Source organism: Penaeus japonicus, unplaced genomic scaffold (genome assembly GCF_977035675.1).
Source record: "Penaeus japonicus unplaced genomic scaffold, GWHDUDI00000001_assembly GWHDUDI00000013, whole genome shotgun sequence".
NCBI lineage: Eukaryota > Metazoa > Arthropoda > Malacostraca > Decapoda > Penaeidae > Penaeus > Penaeus japonicus.
The window spans coordinates 26,630,017-26,654,175 of NW_028234415.1; the positions used below are offsets into that span (position 1 = coordinate 26,630,017).

A 24,159-nucleotide genomic window follows, 5' to 3' on the forward strand; every position below is an offset into this window, starting at 1 on the left:
GAGAGAGAGAGAGAGAGAGAGAGAGGGAGAGAGGAGAGAGAGAGAGAGAGGAGGGAGAGAGGGAGAGAGAGAGAGAGAGAGAGAGAGAGAGAGAGAGAGAGAGAGAGAGAGGGAGAGGGAGAGAGAGACAGACAGAGAGATAGATAGATAGATAGATAGAGAGAGAGAGACAGACAGACAGAGAGAGAGAGAGAAACAGAGAGCGAGTGAGAGAGAGAGAGGGGGGAGTGAGAGAGAGAGAGGGGGGAGTGAGAGAGAGAGAGAGAGAGAGAGAGAGAGAGAGAGAGAGAGAGAGAGAGAGAGAGAGAGAGAGAGAGAGAGAGAGAGAGAGAGAGAGAGAGAGAGAGAGAGAGAGAGTGAGGGAGAGAGAGAGAAGGGGGAGGAATAATTAATAACATGCTCAGACTATTGCTTATGAAGCATGAACATGGGGGAAAAACATATCACTCGATTTTTTTAAATCATTAGATTAATTACTTCACATTCTGATGTAATACATTTTCAGTCTGCAACTAGGATTTTTTTGTTTCTCTTTTTTTTTTTTTTCAGATATCACTTCTTTGTAGGGTGAGGGAGTTCTTTTGTAAACCTTTTTTTTTTTTTTTAAGCTGATTTTTTTTTCTTTTCTTTTTGTGCTTGCATTGAGGGTTGTCGCCTGCATACCTTACACAGATATTAACGACATTATCCCCATCAAAAGACTAACTTCTCCGAGGATGGTTTCGATGAAGAGATTAAAGAGATCAAGGGAAAATACTGGGCCCAGCCTCCCTCACATCTCGTTTTATCGTAATGCTGAAATTTCACTCCTGCAGTTTGTTTCCGGGAGAAATTTCTGATTACCTACTGTTCATTTCCATTTAGATGTTTAGGTGTTTAATATGATGTTTCACTTTGTTCCAGGCATATGTAACTTTTTGTACTTCGATTGTTATTTCGCTCAAAGGTTCTGTCTATAACGAATATGCATTTGTCACTATGATATATCCCTTTCTCTTACAGCTGTCTCTCTTTACCAGAAATGGAAACAATGATTTAGTTGCATGACATAAAAGTTTATGTGTAATTCGCATTTTAATATTTCCCGACAAGAGGGTACGATATGTTATAAAAATCGAAAATGTATTGCCAAAAAATACAAACACTTCTGAAAAAAATATGCATACATGTATGATTTTTGTTTATGATTCGTTTATTTGATTATCCACTTTTATAATAAAAAAACTAACACATATACAAGATCAGATCCAGAAAAAAATGACTTTGAAACACCGCTAGGATAGAGGACAGCGACGTACCTCTAGAAAGCAACAAAAGGGCATTAGGGCGATCGACCACAAAGGCACTTCCGGAGGAAAAGCAAATTTGTTAGACGGGTGTAGTATCACTCGGATAGGTAACACATTGTACCATTTTTCCTCTTTAGAATTAGTATCTTTTTAGTTTTTCGCCCAATGCTTTGAACACAACTACTATCTGAGGTCATTTATCTTCCAAGGTAATGAACGTAGCAACCTGTGTAACTATTATTATAAGGCTGCCATATTCAAGTAAAATAAAGACATCTCTCCTACTCACACACACGTCCCTTGAGAAATGTTAAGGATTTTGCTGGCTCTTAGTAGTCATTTCGGGAGGTTTAATGCACTTGCCCTTTACGAAAACGAATATGATTGATTTCTGGCTTTCTCTGATATACTAAAAATAATTGAGCCTTAATCTGAAAATCTCCAATTTGCTTTTACCTCAATCTTTACTGCTATCACCGAACATGAACCATATTTTAATTAGGCTCTCTTCCACCCTCTCTCCATTTTGTTTACCGAGGAATCTTGTTCAAGAAAATACGGACGTATAGCATCTATATGCGTGTGTGTGTATAAACAGCACATAAACTATTATATTGGAGGTGAAATAGTGCATATTTCATTGTTAAAATATCCAGTGTTGGATACTGTAAGAGCCTGAACATTGATGATTCAAAAATAATATACATCAGAGACAAGCAGTACTAGTAGATAAACGACAATAATTTTACAGATGGGAATCGTTCTGTAAGAATGAAGAGATATATAGGAATATAAATATGCAATCTTAAAACGAATAACGACAAGCAATCTTTAATAATTGGTTATCTTACGTTAGCTGATTGTTTTGATAAGACTGCTAGCTTAATTTTATGTAAATACATGACAGACCACTGAACACAACTTTTCGCATACAATCTTATCTGTAGATGTATTAACATATGTATATTATAAGACTGTAACTAAAATTATATGTATATTGATTTTCCATGTTTGGAGAGCTTACTTTAAAAAATGCTATAAAATTCTTTGTTTCCCTAAAATTAATATCTTACAAGATTTAAGTGTTGCCAGTTACTCTTTGATATCATCAGTTTAATTTTATACCTGTCATATTACTGTGCCTACTCTACCTTTTTACTTTACAGCTTTCACATCTTTATTTATACCGTTTACCCTGATTGTGTATGAAAAATAAGATGCTTCATTACTGAAATGTTAATTTTAAAATAAATATGGAAAACTAAACCATTAGTATTTCCTGTAGGGATAAGATGCAAAGAAAGTCTGTATTATCTCCTAGTTTTATTATAGCTTTGTAACTTTGCACATTATTTTACAGAATCCTTTGAAGGAAATACAAAAAGCTTCCTATGTACAGCACTACAACACATACGAGACACAAAAAAATCATATCTAAAATATCTCTGCACTTTACTAATAATTTACTTCAGGTAAAATGTCTGGTCTCAAAACCACAACAGCACGAAACCCAATTTGTGCTTCAACCCAAAAACAACAAAATTCATAAATCTGATTAGGAAAGTAAGATGCACAGAATAAATTTTGTTACTGCTGTCAAGACCCATCATGAATGAGAATAAGTCAACATGAAACATGAAATATGCGCCATTGCTCGAGACCTTACAAAAATGAGAATACAAAAATATTAGGGAGTAAATACATGTCCTCCATGAAACTGCCGAGAAGAGTTGCCATTCTAAGCTGAAATGATCCACATTACTCAACATCATCATCACGCTGGCTAGAAAAGTAGGACATTAAGCCACTACTGAATTCCCCAGGACCTTTAGAAGACAGGCTTTCCTCTTTGCTGTCATCACTGGGTGACTGCCGAGCTGGTGAACCCTGGGCTCCCTGGTGAAGCCCAAGGGGGCCTGGACTCGGGCCAGGGGATCCAGCATAGGGTAACGGTTCTAAACCAGGATAGCTAGATTTCATCACAAGATGGGGATGGCCAGGATGACTGGGTGATCCATGGCCAGGGTGACCAGATGGCGGTGGTCTGTATAAGTCATGTGGCGGTCCTCGCAATACGCCCGGGTGAGGTGGAACACCCCTTGGGGGATAAGGACCTGGACCACTTGGGTGCGGTGGGGGCCCGTATGCACTAGCAGACATGCGAGGAAGAGAATGTCCAGGTGGTAAATGTGCTGGGTGTCTTGATGGTACCCCATGTGGATTAGGAGAATGTCTGCCAGGTGGAGGATATCCAGAGAAGGCTGGATGAGCTGGGAAATGTTCTGAAGGTCTGTATGGTGGATAACCTGGTGAGTGAACCACTGTTGACGTAGGTGGTCCAACTGGGGGCATATTACTAGGCGCTGTGCTTCCAGGAGGTAATCCTGGTCCACTAGGGGTCAATGGCAGAGGTGAGGATCTGTAGGGTGGTGGTGGTGAAGCGGTTACAGGAGCTCCAGACAAACCAGGGAGGGTTGGTGGTGTTCCTGCACCAGGCGAGGGACCCATCCCTGACCTAGGAGGTGTGCCCGGAGCACCACTGACACCAGACAAATGAGGAGACCATTTACCTAAAGGTTGTTGATGACCAGGACTATTATTTCCTAAATTAACTGGAGCTGCATTGCTTCCCATGTTAGCTGCAGCAGCAATGTTTGCAGAAACTGTTATGGTAGTTGGCAAAGCTGTGTTAGTTTGTAAAGTAGCTGGGTTTGTAGGAGGTGGGGTGCCAGATGCCACAGGTTCTGGAGTATGGTGAACAGGAGAGGCAGCAGCAGGTACAGATGGCACAGCTGGAACAACTGGAACAACTGGAACAGCTGGAACAGAGGGTACTGCTGGAACGGCTGGAACAGAGGGTATTGTTGGTGCAGTGGGTACCAATGATGGTGGTAAGGTGGTAATTGGTGTAGGTTGGATAGTGGATGGTCTAGTCGGAGATGGCTTGCCAATCAATTCATCCTTCTTTGGTCGACCTCTTTTCTTCTTTCCCTTATTTGACTTATTCTCTTCATCTGGAAGTTTAAAAAAGGGGAAATCACTTTATGAAATATATCTACAAAATGTGATCACTTGAAATACAAGTACCTTGTGTTACAACATTTATTATCAATATAGAATTGAAGTTATAAAAGAAATGAAAGCCTAAAAATAACAGAATGGATTTTAGAATAAAGAAGAAGAAGAAGAAGAAGAGGAGGAGGAGGAGGAGGAAGAAAAAGAATTAGGATATTGATGCACAACTTTCCTATTACATTAACTTCTTCCAATGGAACTGTAATACAAGGCAGCCTAAACTTACCCTCTTCTTCCCCTTTCATGACCTTGCCCCGACCAAGACCACCACTAACTCCTCGACGTTTCATCCTTTCATCGTCAGAAGCTTCATATTCACTGCTCTCTGTTGGGACTCGTTCTCCCTTCATTACTTTTCCTCTCCATTTCTTTTGGGGCTGGAAGATATAAATGATAGTCTCATCAACAACTACCTTCAGTAAACTTTTACAGATTTAAAAAAACAAGGTCATATTTAATCAATGTCTGAAACATATATATATATCAGGAAATCAAACAAAAAAAGCAGAGGTAGGGATCTGTAGGGTGGGGGTTGGCGAAGCTGCAATGGGAGCCGACATATGTGAACCCTTTTATTCTGACAAAATCTTTTCCTCTCTCAATCTCATACACTCATTCATTCATTTTTCAATGAACAAAATCATGAAAATCTACCTTGTTACCCACCTCTTCCTCTTCGGTTTCATCTGACATCAGGAGAGCATCATAGTAATTGACTTGCCGTCCTCTCGTCACCCTTCGCTGGGCTAAACTTTCTTCTTCTTGATCTTCATCTTTTGGCTTGGGTGGCTTTGAGTACTTTATCTGAAATTTTTTTATGCCTTCAATATTCTTCTATCAAATAATCATCTGTTAAAACTGCAAGACAGTTATGACATTGTAATATAATTACCTCTCTTACATAAAGCAATTATCATCAACCATGAATATATTGTATCAACTTTATTTTTTCTTTTATATGAGAAGCAGGCATTTTGACAGAATAAATCTAAACATAAGATAATCTACAGCTGATTAAGTATATGCTTGTGTATCTGTGTGCATTCACTCGCACGTGTGCGCACATACGCACATGCACACACACACACACACACACACACACACATAAATACATATATAAATATATTCATATATAAATCTTTATATATATACATACATATTTAAACAAATAATGCAGACTGGCACTTACTTTCGGTTTCTTTTCTTTATCCTCTCCGTCGGGAGTTTTGGTTTTCTGTTTTTGTTTGGATTTTGAATTTTTTCTCCCACCTCTGGCTCTATTTGAACCTTTTCGACCTTTTGTTTTTAGTTGAGGTCTCTTCCTTCTGTTAGGTAAAATTCAAATAAAAAGTCCTAATTAGCAAACTGATTTTTATAATATTATGAAGAAATTAAAAAGTTAACATGTAAAATCATACTTATTTCTTGCTAACATTTGCTTTTGTATATTCTGGTGCATCCAAGATAATCCAATCAGCTGATGTGTCAATGCACCTACTTCGATGCTTGTATGATGACACTACAACTGAATTCTTACTGAGTTAGAATTAACCTAACTCAGTATTGATAATTGATGAAGTATTCAATTAATGTGTAAACAAAAATCCCCCTTCCGCCACTCTTGATGAAGTGCTTGACTTATGACACTTACATTTTCTTTCTCTTTCTATAGCTTCTGTCACTGTCTGAACTGAGTTCCTCATCGTCTTCTTCACTAGAACTCTGTTTTCGTCTCTTCTTCTTTTTATTCTTCTGCTTTTTAGAAACTCTTTCATCCATTTCACTATCTGTTTGTTGAAAGAGGGAGAGAAAACATGGACACATTAAAAAAGGAATACATTAATTTGGCAAGAATATATAGCTAATGAAATTACAAAATTTGTTGGCTATAACAAACTTCATCCTGTATAAAATTTTGCAACATATCAAGTCCAGGAAACAGAGAAGCAAAGTAGAAGGTGGGAAGCATAAACAAATTGTACTTATCCTCCACTACTCACATCATAAATTGCCATATAATCAGCAGACTATTTCATTTCAACCTAGTCCAATCAAAATGAAATAATGTTCCACAGCATAAGTAATAAAAGAAATAATAATAAGAAGAAGGAAGAAAGAAAGAACTTACCGTAATCATCTCCACCTCTTCGATTGCGGGCTGAGCGACGCAGAGGCAAGTTCTCCCATCTACTGCTACGTCTTCTCTTAGAACCAACAACATCTGAGTCGTCACTCTCCATCTCCGTTGCTAAAGATGATGATGATTCCACTGACTCCTCTGTCTCCTCTTCCTCCTCCTCACTGGTGATAATATCAATAGTAAAAATAATTAATAATAATAACAATAAATACACAAGTAAAAGTAAAAACATGCATTACAGACTGTTTCTTGAAAAAATAACGAACAACAAATTTAACAAAATGTAATAATGCAATGCAATGTAGAGTATCTTTACCAATGGTTAAATTCAAAATATTGAATTTGGATAAGGGGGGGGAGGATCTTTGAAATAATAATAATAATATTGAAAAATGGTTCTTTGCATCCCAAGATAACAGAGAAATTTTGCCTGGGAACATGTAATGGTCTTGAATGCATGATGCCGTTTGATCATAAAATCATACAAACAAGTTTTATCAATGAAAAATGCAATCAGTATCATATTCCAGAGAGAGACAGACAAACACACTCTCTCTCTTTTACCTTGTATTTATGAAGTCTTCATCACTGGCATCATCTTCATCAACAGCATCTAAGTCGGTCAGCCGGCGCTTCTTCTTTACAATTAAGCTTAATGTTTTCCTCCCTCGTTTTCTTACATTTTTCATATCATCTGAGTCTGAATCCTCCTCATTCTGTTGAAACAAAAAGGAGGAAACAGTTAGCCATCAATAAAGAGGCAGATACAAATAATAAGATTGTAAAATATAATGTAATAGCTAATTATGTAAGTCCCATTGTGAAGCAACATATAAAATACAATTGTAGATGTTTAGCATTATTGACCTCATCACTTTCATGATAGTCCTCATCATTGCCACTGCCTTCTGGTTCCTGTGGTTCTGGCTTGGCCTTCTTTCTCTTAGGAGCAACATCCTCATCGTCATCCTCCTCATCTTCTTCTTCCTTAACTTTAGTTTCTTCTCCATCGTCTTCTTCATCTTGCTTGTCTTCCTCATTCTCCTTTTCATCCTCTTCCCCGCCATCTTTTAACTTTCCGTGGCCATCTACACATTCTTTACCCTCCTGTTCCACTTCCTCTTTCATGTCTTCTTCTACCACTGCATCTTCCGTTTCCATCATCTCTTCATCATTTGCCTGGATGATGTTGTCAATGTCTTTCCCTCTGCCAGCATTCCCTGCTCCTGCTGCAGCCTCCATTTCATCCTGTGGAGAGATTTATTACAAACATCAATGTAGGTGTGCTTTTCTATATGAATGAAATCCTTTGCCTTAAAAATGGCATATGCATCTGGATTTATGCACTGAGGAATGACAATGAAAACAAATAAATTCTCATCTGTAATAAAATTCTGAAAATCAATGGCATTACCTATTACTTATATTGGAACTATTCCTTTAAAAAAAAAATATACACTACTCACCCTAATAGCTTCATCTATCAGTTCATCAAAGTCCTCGACCTGTTCCCTTAAGGTTCGAGAACTGCGAGCTCTTAGTGTGTACAGAGGTGCTGAGGATCCTGATGAAGTCTCACTTGATGAGCTACTGTCATCGTCACTCTCACTGTCAGATTCCTATACGATATACAAGACAGTAGGATTAGAGACTCGAACATTACATTTTTGAAATAGAAATAGCAACAATGGAATGGTATCATAATACACATAAAGAAAATTAAATTTAAAAATGTGATAAAACATAAACTGTAATAAAGTCTTGTCTTACATCTGAATCGGATTCGGATCCCGACTCGTCGTCATCATCATCCTCTTCCCCATCCTCTCCCCGCTTCTTCTTTTTCTTCTTGTCTTCAGGCAGGACATTAGACATTGAAACACTGACATAGGCAAGCCTCTGTCTTCTTAGCTCTTCGTTGTGAGCCCGTTTCTGGCACTCATCAAATTCATTTAGGAGGTTCTTCAGCTTGCTGACAAGCAGAACCTGAGAGAGAAGACAAGAATTAGTTTCCAAAGATAAATTTATAAAGGAAATCCAGCATCTTGAAACTTTAGCTTTACAAGCCTTCTCTATTGTACAAAAGCTAAACTGAAAAATTAATCAGTAATATAAAAGTTAAAATTCAAAATTAACAAACAAAATTGCATACAATATATACACAACACTGAAAAGAATCATGTCAACACTAAAAAAGGAATAATTGTAATTACATGTTCACAAGAGGGGCAAATCCAATCGCCCTCAGGAACGCTAAGGAGAGGTGGGCGGAGACAGGAAAGATGCCAGCCTGCGTCACAGTTGTCACAGAGTAAGATGGTCTCAGGATGATCATCATGGCCACATTTTGTACATTGGGTTTGGTCTTCCTCCTCATCCTCTTCTTCTTCTTCCTCTTCTTCCTCCTCCTCCTTCTCTACTTGGTCCTCAACTTCACTCTCACTTGTGACTGAAGTTCATACAAGAGATGAGAATGAAAAAAGGTAATTTAACAAATACCTGCAGAGTAGTCAATTAGATGACTATGAAGTATACTTAAAACAAACAATAAACAAGAAAAACTTGATTATCAGAGCAACTTTTCTGTATACCTTTCTTTGCTGTTCTTGCTCTTTTAATTGGCTGAGCATCAGCATCTTCAACATCTGATTCGGGAGAAAATTCATGGTCGCTCTTGAACACAAGGTTTTCATCTTCTTCTTCTTCAAGGTCATATTCTTCCTCTTCTTCAGTACTTGAACTGCAAATAAAAAATTTCATCTTAAAAAAGATATAATCATAATTATATAACAATATAGCTTCAAAACTTGACAATTTAAAAAAAAGGAGGCAAACATCTAAATATTATCTCCTGTCAACTGTTATTGAGTATATCTCCCCCCCAAAAAAAAACTTTATGAGAGCAACTGGAAATGCTACAAATTTCAGATTGTGCAATATAAAACTTTAAATTACTTGCAAAGCACCATAGCCAACTAAAAGGAAGTATTAGAGTAATCACAAATATATACATGTGCATGTGCCCCCCCCCCCCACACACACACACACTCTCTCACACACACACACACACAACACACGGGAGGAAGGGGAGGGGGGGAGGGGGGGGGGAGGGGGGGGGGGGAGGAGGAGGGGGGGAGGAGAGGGGGGGGAGGGAGGGGGAGGGGAAGGGGAGGGGGAGGGGGAGGGGAGGAGGAGGAGGAGGAGGAGGAGGAGGAGGAGGAGGAGGAGGAGGAAGAAGAAGAAAAAGGAGGAGGTGGAGGAGGAAGAGGAGGAAGTGAAAGAGGCAGAGAAGTAAAAACCTAATAAAACCTTGCTGGATTGGGCACAAGCCAGCATCAAAGTGTGTAAGGCAATCCCAACAGCTACCCATGTGGGGTGTGAGTAACACTGGATTACACAAATCTACCTGGATGAAGTTGAGGAGTTTTCCCATGGATCATTTGGATGAGTTCTTTTCTTCTTTCCCCGCTTTTTCTTTTTCTTTTTCTTTTTTTCTCTATCCTGTTTGGAAAGTCATACATTCTTGTTAATTCAATATCATAAAAGACTGAGAGCCTAAAGTTAAGTTTTTATAGCTCTAAAAAAAAAAGCAAAGGAGAAAATAGATATTGTAGAACTTTTCCACTGAATAGTAAAGATATAAATATCTACTGTACCTCGATACAATATACATGAGTATTTACTAGATCTAATCAAAGGTTATACATGCAATGTGATCAACCTGATTCATTTACTATGTCTCTTACCTTCTTTTCTTTCCTCTCTCTCCTTCCTTTCTTCAGCTCCCTTAGTGACTGTAATGAAAAAACAATTTGAATCTTCTTACCCATGTATCTTAACTATTACACATTTTATATTCAAATGCTCATTAAAAAACAAAAAGTCCTCAGTAGTGAACTGAAGATCTTCCTTTTAAATGAAGTCAACTTACTCGTCTCTCTTCTCTGGCTTTCCTTTTGAGTTCCTTCAGGCGGTTTTCTTCTGCCAGCTGTTTCATTCTCTGAGCTTCCAGCTCTCTTCTCTCCAGTTCTTCTTTCTCTCTTATCTTGGCAATTCGTGCTGATCTTTGTCTAGGAACTGCAAGGTATTGAAGATATGATTCAATCTACCTCAAGGAAAGTTCTGATCTCTTTTTAAAAATCCCTGCATTTCATACTGGTAGTAGATAAATAAACCCTGGCTATACACTTTCTATCACTTACTTCAGCACATTACATTATCAGTAATAGTAGTATTCCCGATCCACAGAGGTACTTACTATCTGCTTTTAATGTAGTTATTTCAAGTAAAATAAAATTAATATTCATTATAATACTATTTGTGTGACTAACTGGTCAATACATTTTCTTCTGCATAACCAATCTGGTAATTAATAGACACCATCCAAACATTTCTTTCATATCATGTTTTTGGCTTCCCTCTGAGGTTATTTTGCTTCTGATGAACATATTAAATATTACCTGATGTAAATAACTAAATAAACATATATTGTATATACATACATATATATATATATATATATATATATATATATATATATATATATATATATATATATATATATACACACATACACATATGTATACATACATACATACATATATATATATATATATATATATATATATATATATTATATATATAAATATATACATATATACACATACATTTACATATAAAGTAATTATAATAAACTAAGAAATATTGAATAACATACAACAATAAAAATAAATTGGTCAGCTCAAGTTGTCATGCATACATGCTGTTCCTTCCCCTGTGATGGAGAACCTTTACACTGCTATGGATCAAATGCCAGTGGTGGACTCCTCCTTGATGAGTCCTTACTTGGTCAAGTGATCTATGGTTGGTGGGAGGAGGTACAATGACTGCTTAATGGGCAGCCTTTATAGTACACAGCTCATGGACACAACCTGGGGTCAGTGGTCCAAAGAAGGACAAAAAGTAAACAAAAGGGTTCGTCTCCTGAGTATGATTTCACTCCTAAAACTGCAGGACAGAGCCTATCAGGACGTTTCATCTTGGTTTTGCTTATATAGGGGGGAAGAAATGGCATAGCTACACTAACACTTGTGGGTACTTTGTACCTGAGTACATAACAAATATGAGATAAAAAATATCAAATTATGAAATGCATAATGAAATATCATAGCACTTTCAAACACTATGAAGCATCAAAAATAAAAGATTAGGGAAAACCAACCAGTCACTAAATAATACTTTACATTCATAAGACCTCCCCCCTCCCCCAAAAAGAGTTAGTATTACCTTGGATACCAAAAGTACAGAATGACTGAATTTTTTTCAGTTCCTACTAATTACCTAGAACATTAACAAAGGTTTATGATACCTACACCTATATTTGTATCAGAATGTACCAATCATTCTTTTTAACCAGATTATGAGTTCAGACACTACATAATGAGATTTCTCAGAGTTTGAAATTAGTAATGTGACAGTGTAATGATATTCCAATAGTGATGCTTCAAAATAGATAAAAGTGTCAAGGCCTTAAGAAAAAAGAAAGAAACAAAAAAAGAAGAAAGGAGCAGGTAACTCACCATCAGGCAGAGGCCGTGCAGTGCTGCCTTTCCCCCGTTGTCTTTTCTTTTTGCTCGGTGATTTATCTTCTTCCTCATCACCATCGTTGTCGGCTTCCATGTCTCCATGTTCGTCTTGTTCGCCATCACTATCATGGGCTTGCTCATCAGATGCCTTCCTCAATGGCCTTCCTCTGCCTTTCATGCGTTTTTTGTGAGTGCCAAATGGTCGGCCCCGTCCTCTTTTCACTGGTTTGGATTCTTCATCTTCTTCCTCTTCACTTTCAGTATCCTTTTTCTCTTCATCTTTTTTAGATGATTCCTCCTCTTCCTCTGCTGTTTCCTTTTTTTCTACAATGGTGTCATTTTCTGGTTTGCTAACATTTTCTGTATCATTTTTTTCCTTGGTATTTTCCTTTTCTTCGTCTTTGTCATTTGTCAGAATTTTATCTTCATTCTCTACTGATTCTGATTTAGTTTTTTCATCCACTACTTCTTCTTTATCATTTACAGCATCCACTTCACTCTTATTTCTATCATTGCACTCATCACTGTTCTCCTTGGTTTTCTTACCATTAACACTACTATGTTTGACATCAACCATATCCCCCGTTTTTTCTGGCACACTTAAATTTTTCTCTGTCTTTTCTGTTGAGTCTATAGTTCTTATTCCATTCACTTTTGTTTCATCACTGTCAGGAACTCCATCAACTACTTTTGCTTCATTATCAGGTCTTAAACTATCAACCTCCTTTTGGGGCTTTATTTCACTTGGTGTTGGGTTTCCTTGATTTTCTGTTGTAACTGCCGCACTACTTCCCCCACTATCAGCTTGCTTTGCATCAGCATTAGTTTCATTTTCATCACCATTATTTCCGGCATCACATTCAGCACCATTGCCCTCTCCCCAGAAATACATAATTTCTTCTGTTACAGCTTCCCCTACACTATCACCTGAACTATCACTTCTACTAAAACACTCCCACCAAGGCTTTGAGGAGTCTGTGTGACATTCAAAATCACTGTCCAGCAGTGGGTTTCCTGCCTCACAAGCAGCACCTTCCCCATCCCCCTTCACCAACATAACGGGTTCTGTGATTGCTTCCCCTACCTCAGGTTCTGGTCCTATGGGTTTTGCACTGCTCTTATCTGTTGAGTCTCCTGGAGTTTTATCAACATCCATTTTTGTATCACTTGCTGAATCCTTCTGTGAAGGTTGCTCTTCTGGGGCTACCTCATCAACTTCCATCTTTGAGTCTTCCTCTGTTAGTTTCTTGTCATCACTGACTCTGGGTTTGTCTGGAGGTTCACTAGGTTTAGGCCCACTGAATGATTCCAGCTCCATTTTTTTATTCTCTACTGGTAGAGCACCTGTGTCTGAAGATACATTGGTGGTATTTCTTTCCTTGTTGGAACTGGATGGCTCCACTTCCATTTTCTCTTCTGCTGCTAAATCTTTCTGATTTTCACTGTTACTTCCCTCTGGCACTGGTATACATTTGCTAACTTCTTCAATGCTTTTTTTAGTTTCATCTTTTTCTTCTGTATGACTTGAACAGGGAATATTTGTATCTACCTTTTCCTGATCTACTTTTGCACTTTCAGAATGAATGGTTTGAACTGGCTTGCACAAACTTTTGTCTGCATCAGAATGAGCTTGCTTTGTTTCTACAACTAGACTTTCACTTTTTAATGGCTCAGCAGAATATTTGGTTTTATCAGAATCTTTATCAAAAGATGTTTGTTTATCTTCTGCAGAGGCAATGTTACTTCCACTTGCATCTGATTTTACACTTTGCTTAACATCTGACTGCATACTGCTTGGTGCAGAAGCTGTCTTACTTGGAAGTTGCCCACCTTTACCCACTGATTCACAGATCTGAGTAACATTTTTGTGCTCCTCAATGGGAGGATTTCTCTGAGATTCAAGAGGTTTAATATCTTCCACCTTTAATTTCTTTTGTGGGGGCTCATGAGTACTTTCATCCCTTGTTGGAGAAAGAGCTAGTGGTTTTTTTAAGGATGTGGTAATAGTATTATCAGCAGGTAAGGTATTGGAGGGAGTGTTTAATAGCACGGTAGAAGGACTAACAATGGTACTTACACTAGATGGCCTCTGGGTGTCCTGCATTGTGCCCTTGAGTCCTTCAGACAATTTCTCTTCAGTAATTGCTGGTTTATCTTCCAGTTTTGGTAAAGATTCACTAACCTTGGTTGAGGATTTATCTACATTTGGTTTGACCATTTGAGAGCTTTCCTTCTCCTCCTCTTTGATGGCCTCTGAACTCTTTTCCTTTTCAGCCATTGTCTTCTGCACTTCAGATCCAGGTTTTGCCAGACTGGGTTTCTGACTAATCAGATCTTTGCTCTCAGGTGTTGTTTCCTTCTTCGGTGTTTCTACTGCTTTTTTATAGAGTTCCTTTGCTTCCTCTTTCACTTCTTTCATTTTATTCAACTTGTCCCATACACTCTCTTTCTTTTTAATCTCAAACTTTCCTCTTTCTCTCTCCTCCTCCTGCAGCTTCTTCTCTTTTTCTAATTTGTCTTTCTTTGCTTTTATGTCTTCGCAAAGTGCGGAAACACTGACTTCAGGCTTTGTAGGCACTGGCAAAGGTTGTGGCTTTTCTTCTGTTTTCTTATCTTGCTCTCCTGACTTCACCACAGTTTTGGTCTCCACTTGATCTGTCTCCTTCTGACTGACAGAAGGGCTTAAGGAAATCTTCTCATTGTCTTTCTTGTGTGCTTCTGCCTCTTCAGACTTTGGAGGTCTGTTTTCCCCTTCTTCCTTTTTGATGTTCTTTTCAGCCTCTTCTGCAACCTTTTCTTCCTTGTTTACTTGCTTTTCTGGCAACTTGTTTTCTTCTGTAGCTATAACCTTTTCTTCTTTAATGTTAATCTTCTCCTTTTCAGAGTCCAATTTTGCACTTGCCAGATCTTCTGCCTTTTGCTCAGAAGCTTTTTCCTCTGTTTTCTCTGCTTTCAAGGTCTCCTTTGGCTTTTCTTCTTGTACTGTTTCCTTTGCCTTCTCCTCTTCCAATGCTTCTATTTTCTTTTCCTCTTGTAATGTTTCCTTTGCCTTCTCTTCTTGTACTGCTTCCTTTGCCTTCTCCTCTTTTGAGGTATCTATTTTCTTTTCCTCTTGTAATGTTTCCTTCTTCTTTTCCTCTTCCTTTGCCTCTTTGGTCTTCTCTTCTTTCAATCCTCTTGTAATGTTTCCTTTGCCTTCATCTTCTTGTACTGCTTCCTTTGCCTTCTCTTCCTTTGCCTTCTCTTCTTTTAATGCTTCCTTTGACCTTCTCCTCTTTTGAGGTATCTATTTTTCTTTTCCTTTTTGTAATGTTTCCTTCTTCTTTTCCTCTTTTGAGGTATCTATTTTCTTTTCCTCTTGTAATGTTTCCTTTGCCTTCTCTTCTTGTACTGCTTCCTTTGCCTTCTCTTCTTGTACTGCTTCCTTTGCCTTCTCTTCTTGTACTGCTTCCTTTGCCTTCTCCTCTTTTGAGGTATCTATTTTCTTTTCCTCTTGTAATGTTTCCTTTGCCTTCTCCTCTTTTGAGGTATCTATTTTCTTTTCCTCTTGTAATGTTTCCTTTGCCTTCTCCTCTTTTGAGGTATCTATTTTCTTTTCCTCTTGTAATGTTTCCTTTGCCTTCTCTTCTTGTACTGCTTCCTTTGCCTTCTCTTCTTGTACTGCTTCCTTTGCCTTCTCTTCTTGTACTGCTTCCTTTGCCTTCTCCTCTTTTGAGGTATCTATTTTCTTTTCCTCTTGTAATGATTCCTTTGCCTTCTCTTCTTGTACTGCTTCCTTTGCCTTCTCCTCTTTTGAGGTATCTATTTTCTTTTCCTCTTGTAATGTTTCCTTTGCCTTCTCCTCTTTTGAGGTATCTATTTTCTTTTCCTCTTGTAATGTTTCCTTTGCCTTCTCTTCTTGTACTGCTTCCTTTGCCTGCTCCTCTTTTGAGGTATCTATTTTCTTTTCCTCTTGTAATGTTTCCTTTGCCTTCTCCTCTTTTGAGGTATCTATTTTCTTTTCCTCTTGTAATGTTTCCTTTGCCTTCTCCTCTTTTGAGGTATCTATTTTCTTTTCCTCTTGTAATGTTTCCTTTGCCTTCTCTTCTTGTACTGCTTCCTTTGCCTTCTCTTCTTGTACTGCTTCCTTTGCCTTCTCCTCTTTTGAGGTATCTATTTTCTTTTCCTCTTGTAATGTTTCCTTTGCCTTCTCCTCTTTTGAGGTATCTATTTTCTTTTCCTCTTGTAATGTTTCCTTTGCCTTCTCCTCTTTTGAGGTATCTATTTTCTTTTCCTCTTGTAATGTTTCCTTTGCCTTCTCCTCTTTTGAGGTATCTATTTTCTTTTCCTCTTGTAATGTTTCCTTTGCCTTCTCCTCTTTTGAGGTATCTATTTTCTTTTCCTCTTGTAATGTTTCCTTTGCCTTCTCCTCTTTTGAGGTATCTATTTTCTTTTCCTCTTGTAATGTTTCCTTTGCCTTCTCCTCTTTTGAGGTATCTATTTTCTTTTCCTCTTGTAATGTTTCCTTTGCCTTCTCTTCTTGTACTGCTTCCTTTGCCTTCTCTTCTTGTACTGCTTCCTTTGCCTTCTCCTCTTTTGAGGTATCTATTTTCTTTTCCTCTTGTAATGTTTCCTTTGCCTTCTCTTCTTGTACTGCTTCCTTTGCCTTCTCTTCTTGTACTGCTTCCTTTGCCTTCTCCTCTTTTGAGGTATCTATTTTCTTTTCCTCTTGTAATGTTTCCTTTGCCTTCTCTTCTTGTACTGCTTCCTTTGCCTTCTCTTCTTGTACTGCTTCCTTTGCCTTCTCTTCTTGTACTGCTTCCTTTGCCTTCTCCTCTTTTGAGGTATCTATTTTCTTTTCCTCTTGTAATGTTTCCTTTGCCTTCTCCTCTTTTGAGGTATCTATTTTCTTTTCCTCTTGTAATGTTTCCTTTGCCTTCTCCTCTTTTGAGGTATCTATTTTCTTTTCCTCTTGTAATGTTTCCTTTGCCTTCTCCTAGCACCAGCAAGAGAGAGAGCCTTGAATGGCACCCATCCACGGTCTCAAGCAAGCACTATCTTTATACAGCGATGGCACACACTAAATTGACGACCTCTTGCTCTAAAGTACCGCGGATGAAGGTTGTTGCAGGCAGAATGAGAAGAGGAAGGTGACTCAATCCATACCCAGTGTCTAAAATGTACTCCTGTGCCAATATGGATGCCTTTCACTATGGCACTCACGGTCACAAACACAGGTTTCATTCCTCTTCCCTACCTCTTCATGTTGTCTTTATTGTGGGTGGTTGTATATTTCGTATTTGTTCGTGACAGCACATAAATAGGAAAAAATAAAGTTTCCTTTTGTCCTCCCATAAAACAGCAATACTTCTATCACACTCAGTATAAAGAAAATAATGAGCTAATATGGATCATATACTACAATTTTAGTCAACTGCAGCAGTGATAGTCTCTCTAAACTCAATAAAACACACAAAAATAGCTCTACTTTTACAATGAATGACTGAAAGAGTGGGAAGATTCAAATTATGTTGCTTCAAGCTGCCTCTCTCTAAAATAAAACCTATCCTGGAGACTGGGCAAGCGAATCTATCCCCGTCTGCAGTGGGTTATATTGGTATTATGCTCTATTTACACAAGTGAAGGAATAAATAGCATGTAATTTCAATAAAAGGAAAAGAACAGTATAAGATTGACCTGACCCTACAAAATATGCTTGTCATGGAGGGGTTAAACAGTATTTACCATAGAGGTAGGCTCATGTATTAACCCATTGTGGATGGTGCCACAAGTGTTCTTGAACATATGCAAGGTATGTTTGGTGCCACTGCCAGTTTGGTTGTTCAAAAAAGGGACACTTGGAATGAGAAGGAGGCAAAATGAATAAAGTTGTAAATGTTTAGTTTTTTCCTATTTGCAATAAAGAAAATTTTACCAAAGTTTGTACTTCTTCCATAAATTTGTGATAGAGATGTAACACTGTGTGTAAGGCTTATATTCCTCCTTAATGGAAATTAAAAGACTAAATTACAGGTATTATATGTATAAACATTGTTATAGATTTACTAATACCCACTTTAACCCATTCCCGCCGGGACTGTTTCCTCTTTGCATGGCTTCAATGCCGGGGCTCTCGAACGCATAGACCTAAATCAATTATATTATTGACAGTGTATGCTGGCACCCGGCGCTATGCATATTACATAATCGCCGTCTGTGGCCGGCGGTATTGGGTTAAGTCTCACAGCATGGCATAATGCAAAAAAGGGGAGATTTTCAGTACTCTACTTTATGAGTAGGCGTTGGGCAGAGTTGTAGTGCGAAGCTTGAGTCTCCCTCGTTCCACCAAACCTATCAAATGGCAGCCACGTGTCAATTACGTAGGCCCATCCAGGTTAAGGACAGAACTGTATTGAAGTGTGGGTCACAGAGCAAATGTTCATTAACTAAGCAAAAGTGTGAACATAATCATCTATTCATTTATTTTGTCCCTTCTTTATAAATAAAATTATCATGTTATATTGTATTCTTAAAACAAATATGTAATTTAGTAAAACCATAACTTTTCAATTATTTCAAGTTGCTATATAACTTTTTTTCTGTCTTAGTTTTTGAATCTCTCACCTTCGTTTTCATCGCCAAATATATATAATGGTTTATATGTATGCAAAATATTGCACTAGAGAAAAAATGCAACACACACACATACATGGCAGTGGGTATATTGGGTGTCCTTCCACCCACGCAACTTTTCAAAAAAATTAGACTTTTGCTTTCAAGAAAATGTGAAAAGAGAGAAAGAGAGAGAGAGAGAGAGAGAGAGAAAGAGAGAAAGAGAGAAAGAGAGAGAGAGAGAGAGAGAGAGAGAGAGAGAGAGAAAGAGAGAGAGAGAGAGAGAGAGAGAGAGAGAGAGAGAGAGAGAGAGAGAGAGAGAGAGAGAGAGAGAGAGAGAGAGAGACAGTGTGCTCCATTAACTTACGACATACACTTATAGAGGCAGTGCACACCCTATGCTAAAAAGGCAAACTTCATTCACCATCAAGGTGCTAAACAACTCTGTCAGTGAGCTTCAATACTTTGTTAAATCTTATTTTGTGTATCTATTAGCCACAAGTGTCTTAACCCGATAACAAGGGCTGTTTTGGATCCACCCAGTCTAAACACTGGGTTATTTCAAGCTTACAGGCCTAATGCCTCAGTTTACTTGCCCGCTCTGGCCACAGCCGACTGTTGCACATACAATCACCCAGCATACAGGCCATACAAAAATACCATGATGTGATATTACATCCCTGGCAGCAAGTGCTGCTATCACATGATGTGATATTACTTCACCCTGTTAACGGATTAACCCTCCCTGGACAGGTGGTACACCACGGGTACCGCGCATTCAAGGCCCGTTTGCTGGGTGACATCATACGGCGTCGTTTATTTAACTGATTTAGGCCTATGCGTTCAAGAGCCACGGCATTGTAACATGCAAGGCTGGAATGCCCCCGTCATGAGTGGGTTAAGACACTATTTTCAGACAGCAGGGGAAAACTATATATGGTTAAAAAAAATGTAAATAATCTCTGCAATCATAGGGGTGTTGAATAGTAATATTTTGACAAACCTTGCAACGAGTGTCCATGTTTCTTCATCTTGATCATCACAGTAGACACGAAGGTTTGCGCAGTCATCTAACTGGCACCAGTATGAAACTCCCTTCTTATCACGGCCATAAGGCTGAAGGCGGAGCTCTTTTGCTGATATCAAATTTACTTTATCTTTGAAACTCTTGTACATATCAAACTGAGCTTCCATAAGATTCTGCAACAGGACATAAGATGCTTTATTAGTGTGGATACTTTTATAACATCAAAGAGATAATGTAGGAAGCAAAGGAAGTAAAGGGAAGAAAGAGAGAAAGAGAAGAGAGAGAGAAGAAAGAAAGAAGAAAATAAAGAAAAGGAGAGAAAAAAAGACAAGAAGAAAGAAAGAAAGACAGAAGAAAAAAAGTGGGAGAAAGGAGAGAGAGATGGAGGCAGAGAGTGGGATGGAGAGAGGTAGGGAGGGACCATATTAAAAAAAAATCACTGCTATGCCTTTGAATCAAAATTATTAACACCTGATAATCATACGTAAAGATTAGAAGGGAACAATATTGTTGCACTTTCACACCAAAAAATTAGAAAGAGAGAGAGAGAGAGAGAGAGAGAGAGAGAGAGAGAGAGAGAGAGAGAGAGAGAGAGTCTTATTTTCTTATGTTTTTTCTATTTACATTTACAAAGTACAGAAATGACTCATTACAGCATAGTAGAAAGGCAATGGATGGGCTGGAGTGCTATCTGAACTGACTTGAAATACACAACAAAGAGAGTGATTGCAAGAGCGGCAGATATTATCAAATAATAAATGAAAGTTAAAAATATAAAAAAGGAAGCCAATGAGTCAACCAGACAAGAGCCATGACGTGGTGTCACTGGCAGGAAGACCAGACATGCCATGACGTAAATGTCACGTCATCCGTTGTTAAGGTATTAAATTTAAATTTTCAATAATTGTTTGCAAAGTCTGGATATAAGTAAATGAAGAGAATGAGTGCCTATTTGGTTTTGTTCAAAATAAGTGATATGAAGTTATAACATTGATTTCTGAAATCCAAATGTAATTTTACAGACTAAAAGATTTAATTGCAAACAATATCTATGCTAGATTTATCATAAAATTCAGTACTTTGAGTATTCATATGACTTCCCATGAAATCAAGAAATTGTCAAGAAACAGACACTGATGAGTGGAAAAAAGTGAAGAACTTACTCTAGTTAAATAAATACTATTCTAATTTACGTGCATCAGCTAACATAAAATCTAATGAAGATAAAGGATAGAAAAAATTAAATAAGAGGAATAAAAAATAATACTAATTACAATACAATCAATTAAATCAGTCTCTTACCTTAAGAACGCGTATCTTGACCTCCAGTTTGGCTTTTTTAAAGCCAAACCGTTCAAGTTCCCACCCATCTTGATGAGAGTAGGAGTGAGCAAAGCGTTGCAAACCTCGCTCCCAGCGATCAGCTTTTACAGACTTATTGATTCGTCGTAATAGCTGGCTTACAGTTTGTCCCAAGAGGGGACTGACTGTAATGTAGGAAAAAGGAAAAAATGCTTAAAAATGTGTGTGGGTGTGGATAGAATTCTTGTTATTATAAGCTAAATTAATACTCAAGTTATATAGTCTACTGCTTTGCTTATCTTTAAAATCTCTCTCTGTAATCATTACAAGTCCATCCAAACAAATAAAATAATCTATAATTTCAAAACACATTCTCTAAACTATAACAAACGATGTCATAAAAAAAGGATCTGTGTGAATTAAATAAATTAATTATACAAGTATTATCATAAACCATTTAATGACATTATACCAGCACTTCAACTTTTACCAATGGCTATGAAATTCATTAGTTAAGGCACTAATTTACAATATAGTAATTAATACCACACCATGTGTGATACATGAAGATGATTACAAGAATATTATTCTTGCTGCAATAACAATCACAAAATCAAACAACATTAAAAAGTATATTGTAAAAAGTCTTATGAAAGAACACTTACTGGTATCCTTTATAATAAAATAACATCAACACTTTCTCATCCTATACTTCGTATCACTACTACTATCATTGATAGTGCATTACTATTCTTAGTATGATTATTATATTATCATTACTACTACTGCTACAACTATTGCTATACTGCTATTACTATTAATATCCTATTTTTACTATATTACTATAACAACTACTACTATCCATAAACAGCCTTCAATTTCTTCAACTTCAAACCGTTCCAGTTTAATCCCATCTCCTAGACGAGCATTTCATAAACCTAAACTTGATTTCAAGTTCACAAATGTTAGGTTCATAAACTAAAATCTGTTCCATAAAATCAAAGTTTAATAATTGAAACTGCTCTAAACTATAAATCCTTCCAGGACCAGCCACATCTTAACCCATTGCGGACGGGGCCAATGATATTGGCGCTAAAAAGAAGGAATATACTCTGCACAGTAAGTGCACACGAGCACAAATTTATTTAAGAAGTACAAAGTTATGAAAAATATCCTTTATTGTAACAAAGAAAAGAAAAGAAGAAGAAAAAAAAAAAAAAAATTACAAATATATACACTCCTCTTCCTTTTCACTCCTGATGCAAAGCAACCAAACTGGCAGTGATACCTTACACACCTTGCATAGAGTCAAAACTTTCATGGTATTAATGGGTTAACCTTTCTGAGACAGGCCACATCTAAAGATGTTCAGCCTGGTTTGGGTATCTTATGATATGATTTTATATCATTTTCTAGATTTATGGTATGATAAATGAGTCATGTGGCATTTGGTATGATAAAGCATCATAACTGAATGAATTATTAGCTTGCACTTACAACAAAAGGAAAAATGCTGTACCAATGCGATATAACCCTATGAAACATGCCCTTCGCATCAGGGTTAATATATTCAACAAAGGATGGGCATCTTTAGATGTAGCTTGTAATCACCCAAAGAGGAAAAATGCAGAAAGTGATGTAACATGCCATTGTGGAATGGTTAATAATGCCTTCATATTCTTTGAAAGGATAGTGGGCTCTGAATGGTAACTGTAATTCTAAAATAAATAGGAATGGGAGGAAACAGGTATATATTGAGATACACTGTATTAGACCCTTGTGATATACTGATAAAGTATATTTTTATTCACATTTCCTACCTGTGTGTGAGTCCCAAATCTGATATGAAGGCTCACAACAATATTTTCAATGTCTGAAGGTTTTAACTAGTCCTGTTTACATAATAAATGTTACTAGGAATTTTCTCTTGAAACAACTAAACAATACAATTTCTTTTCTCATATATTTGAATCAAACCTTGACTTTTTACAATTAAAAACGTATGCCTGAATAAATATTTTCATACATGTCTAGTTAGGAACTCAAGAGTAACAAAATCTGTTCCCAGCATCACTTAATCTTCAAGAGCCTTACACTAACGAAAGTATTTGAACTGGATCTAGTGCCTGTCACAGAAATAAACATGAACCACTGGCTGACAGTCACTCACTGGTAACTCTGATCGCATACGGCAACGTACAATGCCGACAAAGTGACGTAAAGCATCATAACTGGTGCTCGTGCCCGCCCATTCATGCAATCACACTCAACGACATTCGGGGATGCTTTCCCGATCCCAGCAGGACATTTAGGAGCATGTTTGTCTATACCTGCTCTTAAAACTACCCTTATTTGAAGTTATTCTTCCTATTGTACAATGCCTGACACTACGCCACTGTCTCAGAGCTTTAATATTTCAAAAATACTGTTTCGGGAGGCCTTCGCTGGGGTAAGTAAGTTGAGGCGCACAGAGAGGTTGCTTATATCAACACTGTTTAACAGTCTATCGGCTTACCGTTATCTGTGTCTTCTAATAATGTTTGAAGCTCGCCTATGTTGGGAAGATTTAAACTTAACTTCTCCCCAAATTTGTCGATAAATGAACATATTACAGCAAAATCTGCGTGATTTGTACACAAGTCCTCATCATTGTACGCCATTTTCACATTGACGTCAATAAATGCCACAAAAACAAATCTGTGATGGTCGCGTCTCCCTGAAAACAAGCGACGATCGCCACCCCGACTCCCCTTCCAAACCCCTTATAAGCGACCGGACCCTCCGCACATGACATTCCAATAGTGTCGAGTTCGTCTCAGCGTTTTACTTATAAGGCTTCATCGGCGTCTATTTGTTTTCCAGCACAAGTCTTTGCGGAGGAAAACCGAACATCAATACTACTACGGCTTACACATTTCGTAGAGCTCGTACATGAATCGTAACGCCCCTACGATCACGACGGATGACACCCATTCATGTTTACAAACAACCCTACCCAAGACATGAATGAATGACGCAGTTCTTTGTATTTGTAGCTTGCGTGGTTTTAGAGAAAATGCAGCTTTATCAGCAGAGAAATAGGCATGGTGTTTAGGGTAACACGGCGTGCATGCATTGATCTTGTGGAAACATATTGGATTCGGCAGCCTA

General features: G+C 37.7%; 2 protein-coding genes across 2 annotated transcripts; both read right to left on the reverse strand.

Moving 5' to 3' along the window:
* Window positions 1–2,599: 2,599 nt before the first annotated feature.
* Window positions 2,600–18,704, reverse strand: LOC122250928 (uncharacterized). Its single transcript, XM_086542927.1, has 17 exons — window positions 18,693–18,704; window positions 12,084–15,363; window positions 10,436–10,581; window positions 10,251–10,298; window positions 9,911–10,005; window positions 9,096–9,244; window positions 8,718–8,953; window positions 8,275–8,490; window positions 7,971–8,123; window positions 7,372–7,752; window positions 7,069–7,220; window positions 6,493–6,665; window positions 6,016–6,151; window positions 5,554–5,689; window positions 5,031–5,168; window positions 4,591–4,741; window positions 2,600–4,303 (listed from the first exon to the last, which is right to left on the reverse strand). Exons 1-17 carry the CDS (start codon window positions 18,702–18,704, stop codon window positions 3,048–3,050), a joined length of 6,858 nt encoding a protein of 2,285 aa, XP_086399053.1. The 3' UTR covers window positions 2,600–3,047.
* Window positions 18,705–19,595: 891 nt separating this feature from the next.
* Window positions 19,596–23,706, reverse strand: LOC147470637 (remodeling and spacing factor 1-like). The gene is made up of 3 exons (XM_086543338.1): window positions 23,525–23,706; window positions 21,010–21,194; window positions 19,596–19,880 (listed from the first exon to the last, which is right to left on the reverse strand). The coding sequence occupies exons 1-3, from the start codon at window positions 23,667–23,669 to the stop codon at window positions 19,611–19,613; spliced, it is 600 nt and encodes a 199-aa protein (XP_086399464.1). The 5' UTR covers window positions 23,670–23,706; the 3' UTR covers window positions 19,596–19,610.
* Window positions 23,707–24,159: the final 453 nt, after the last annotated feature.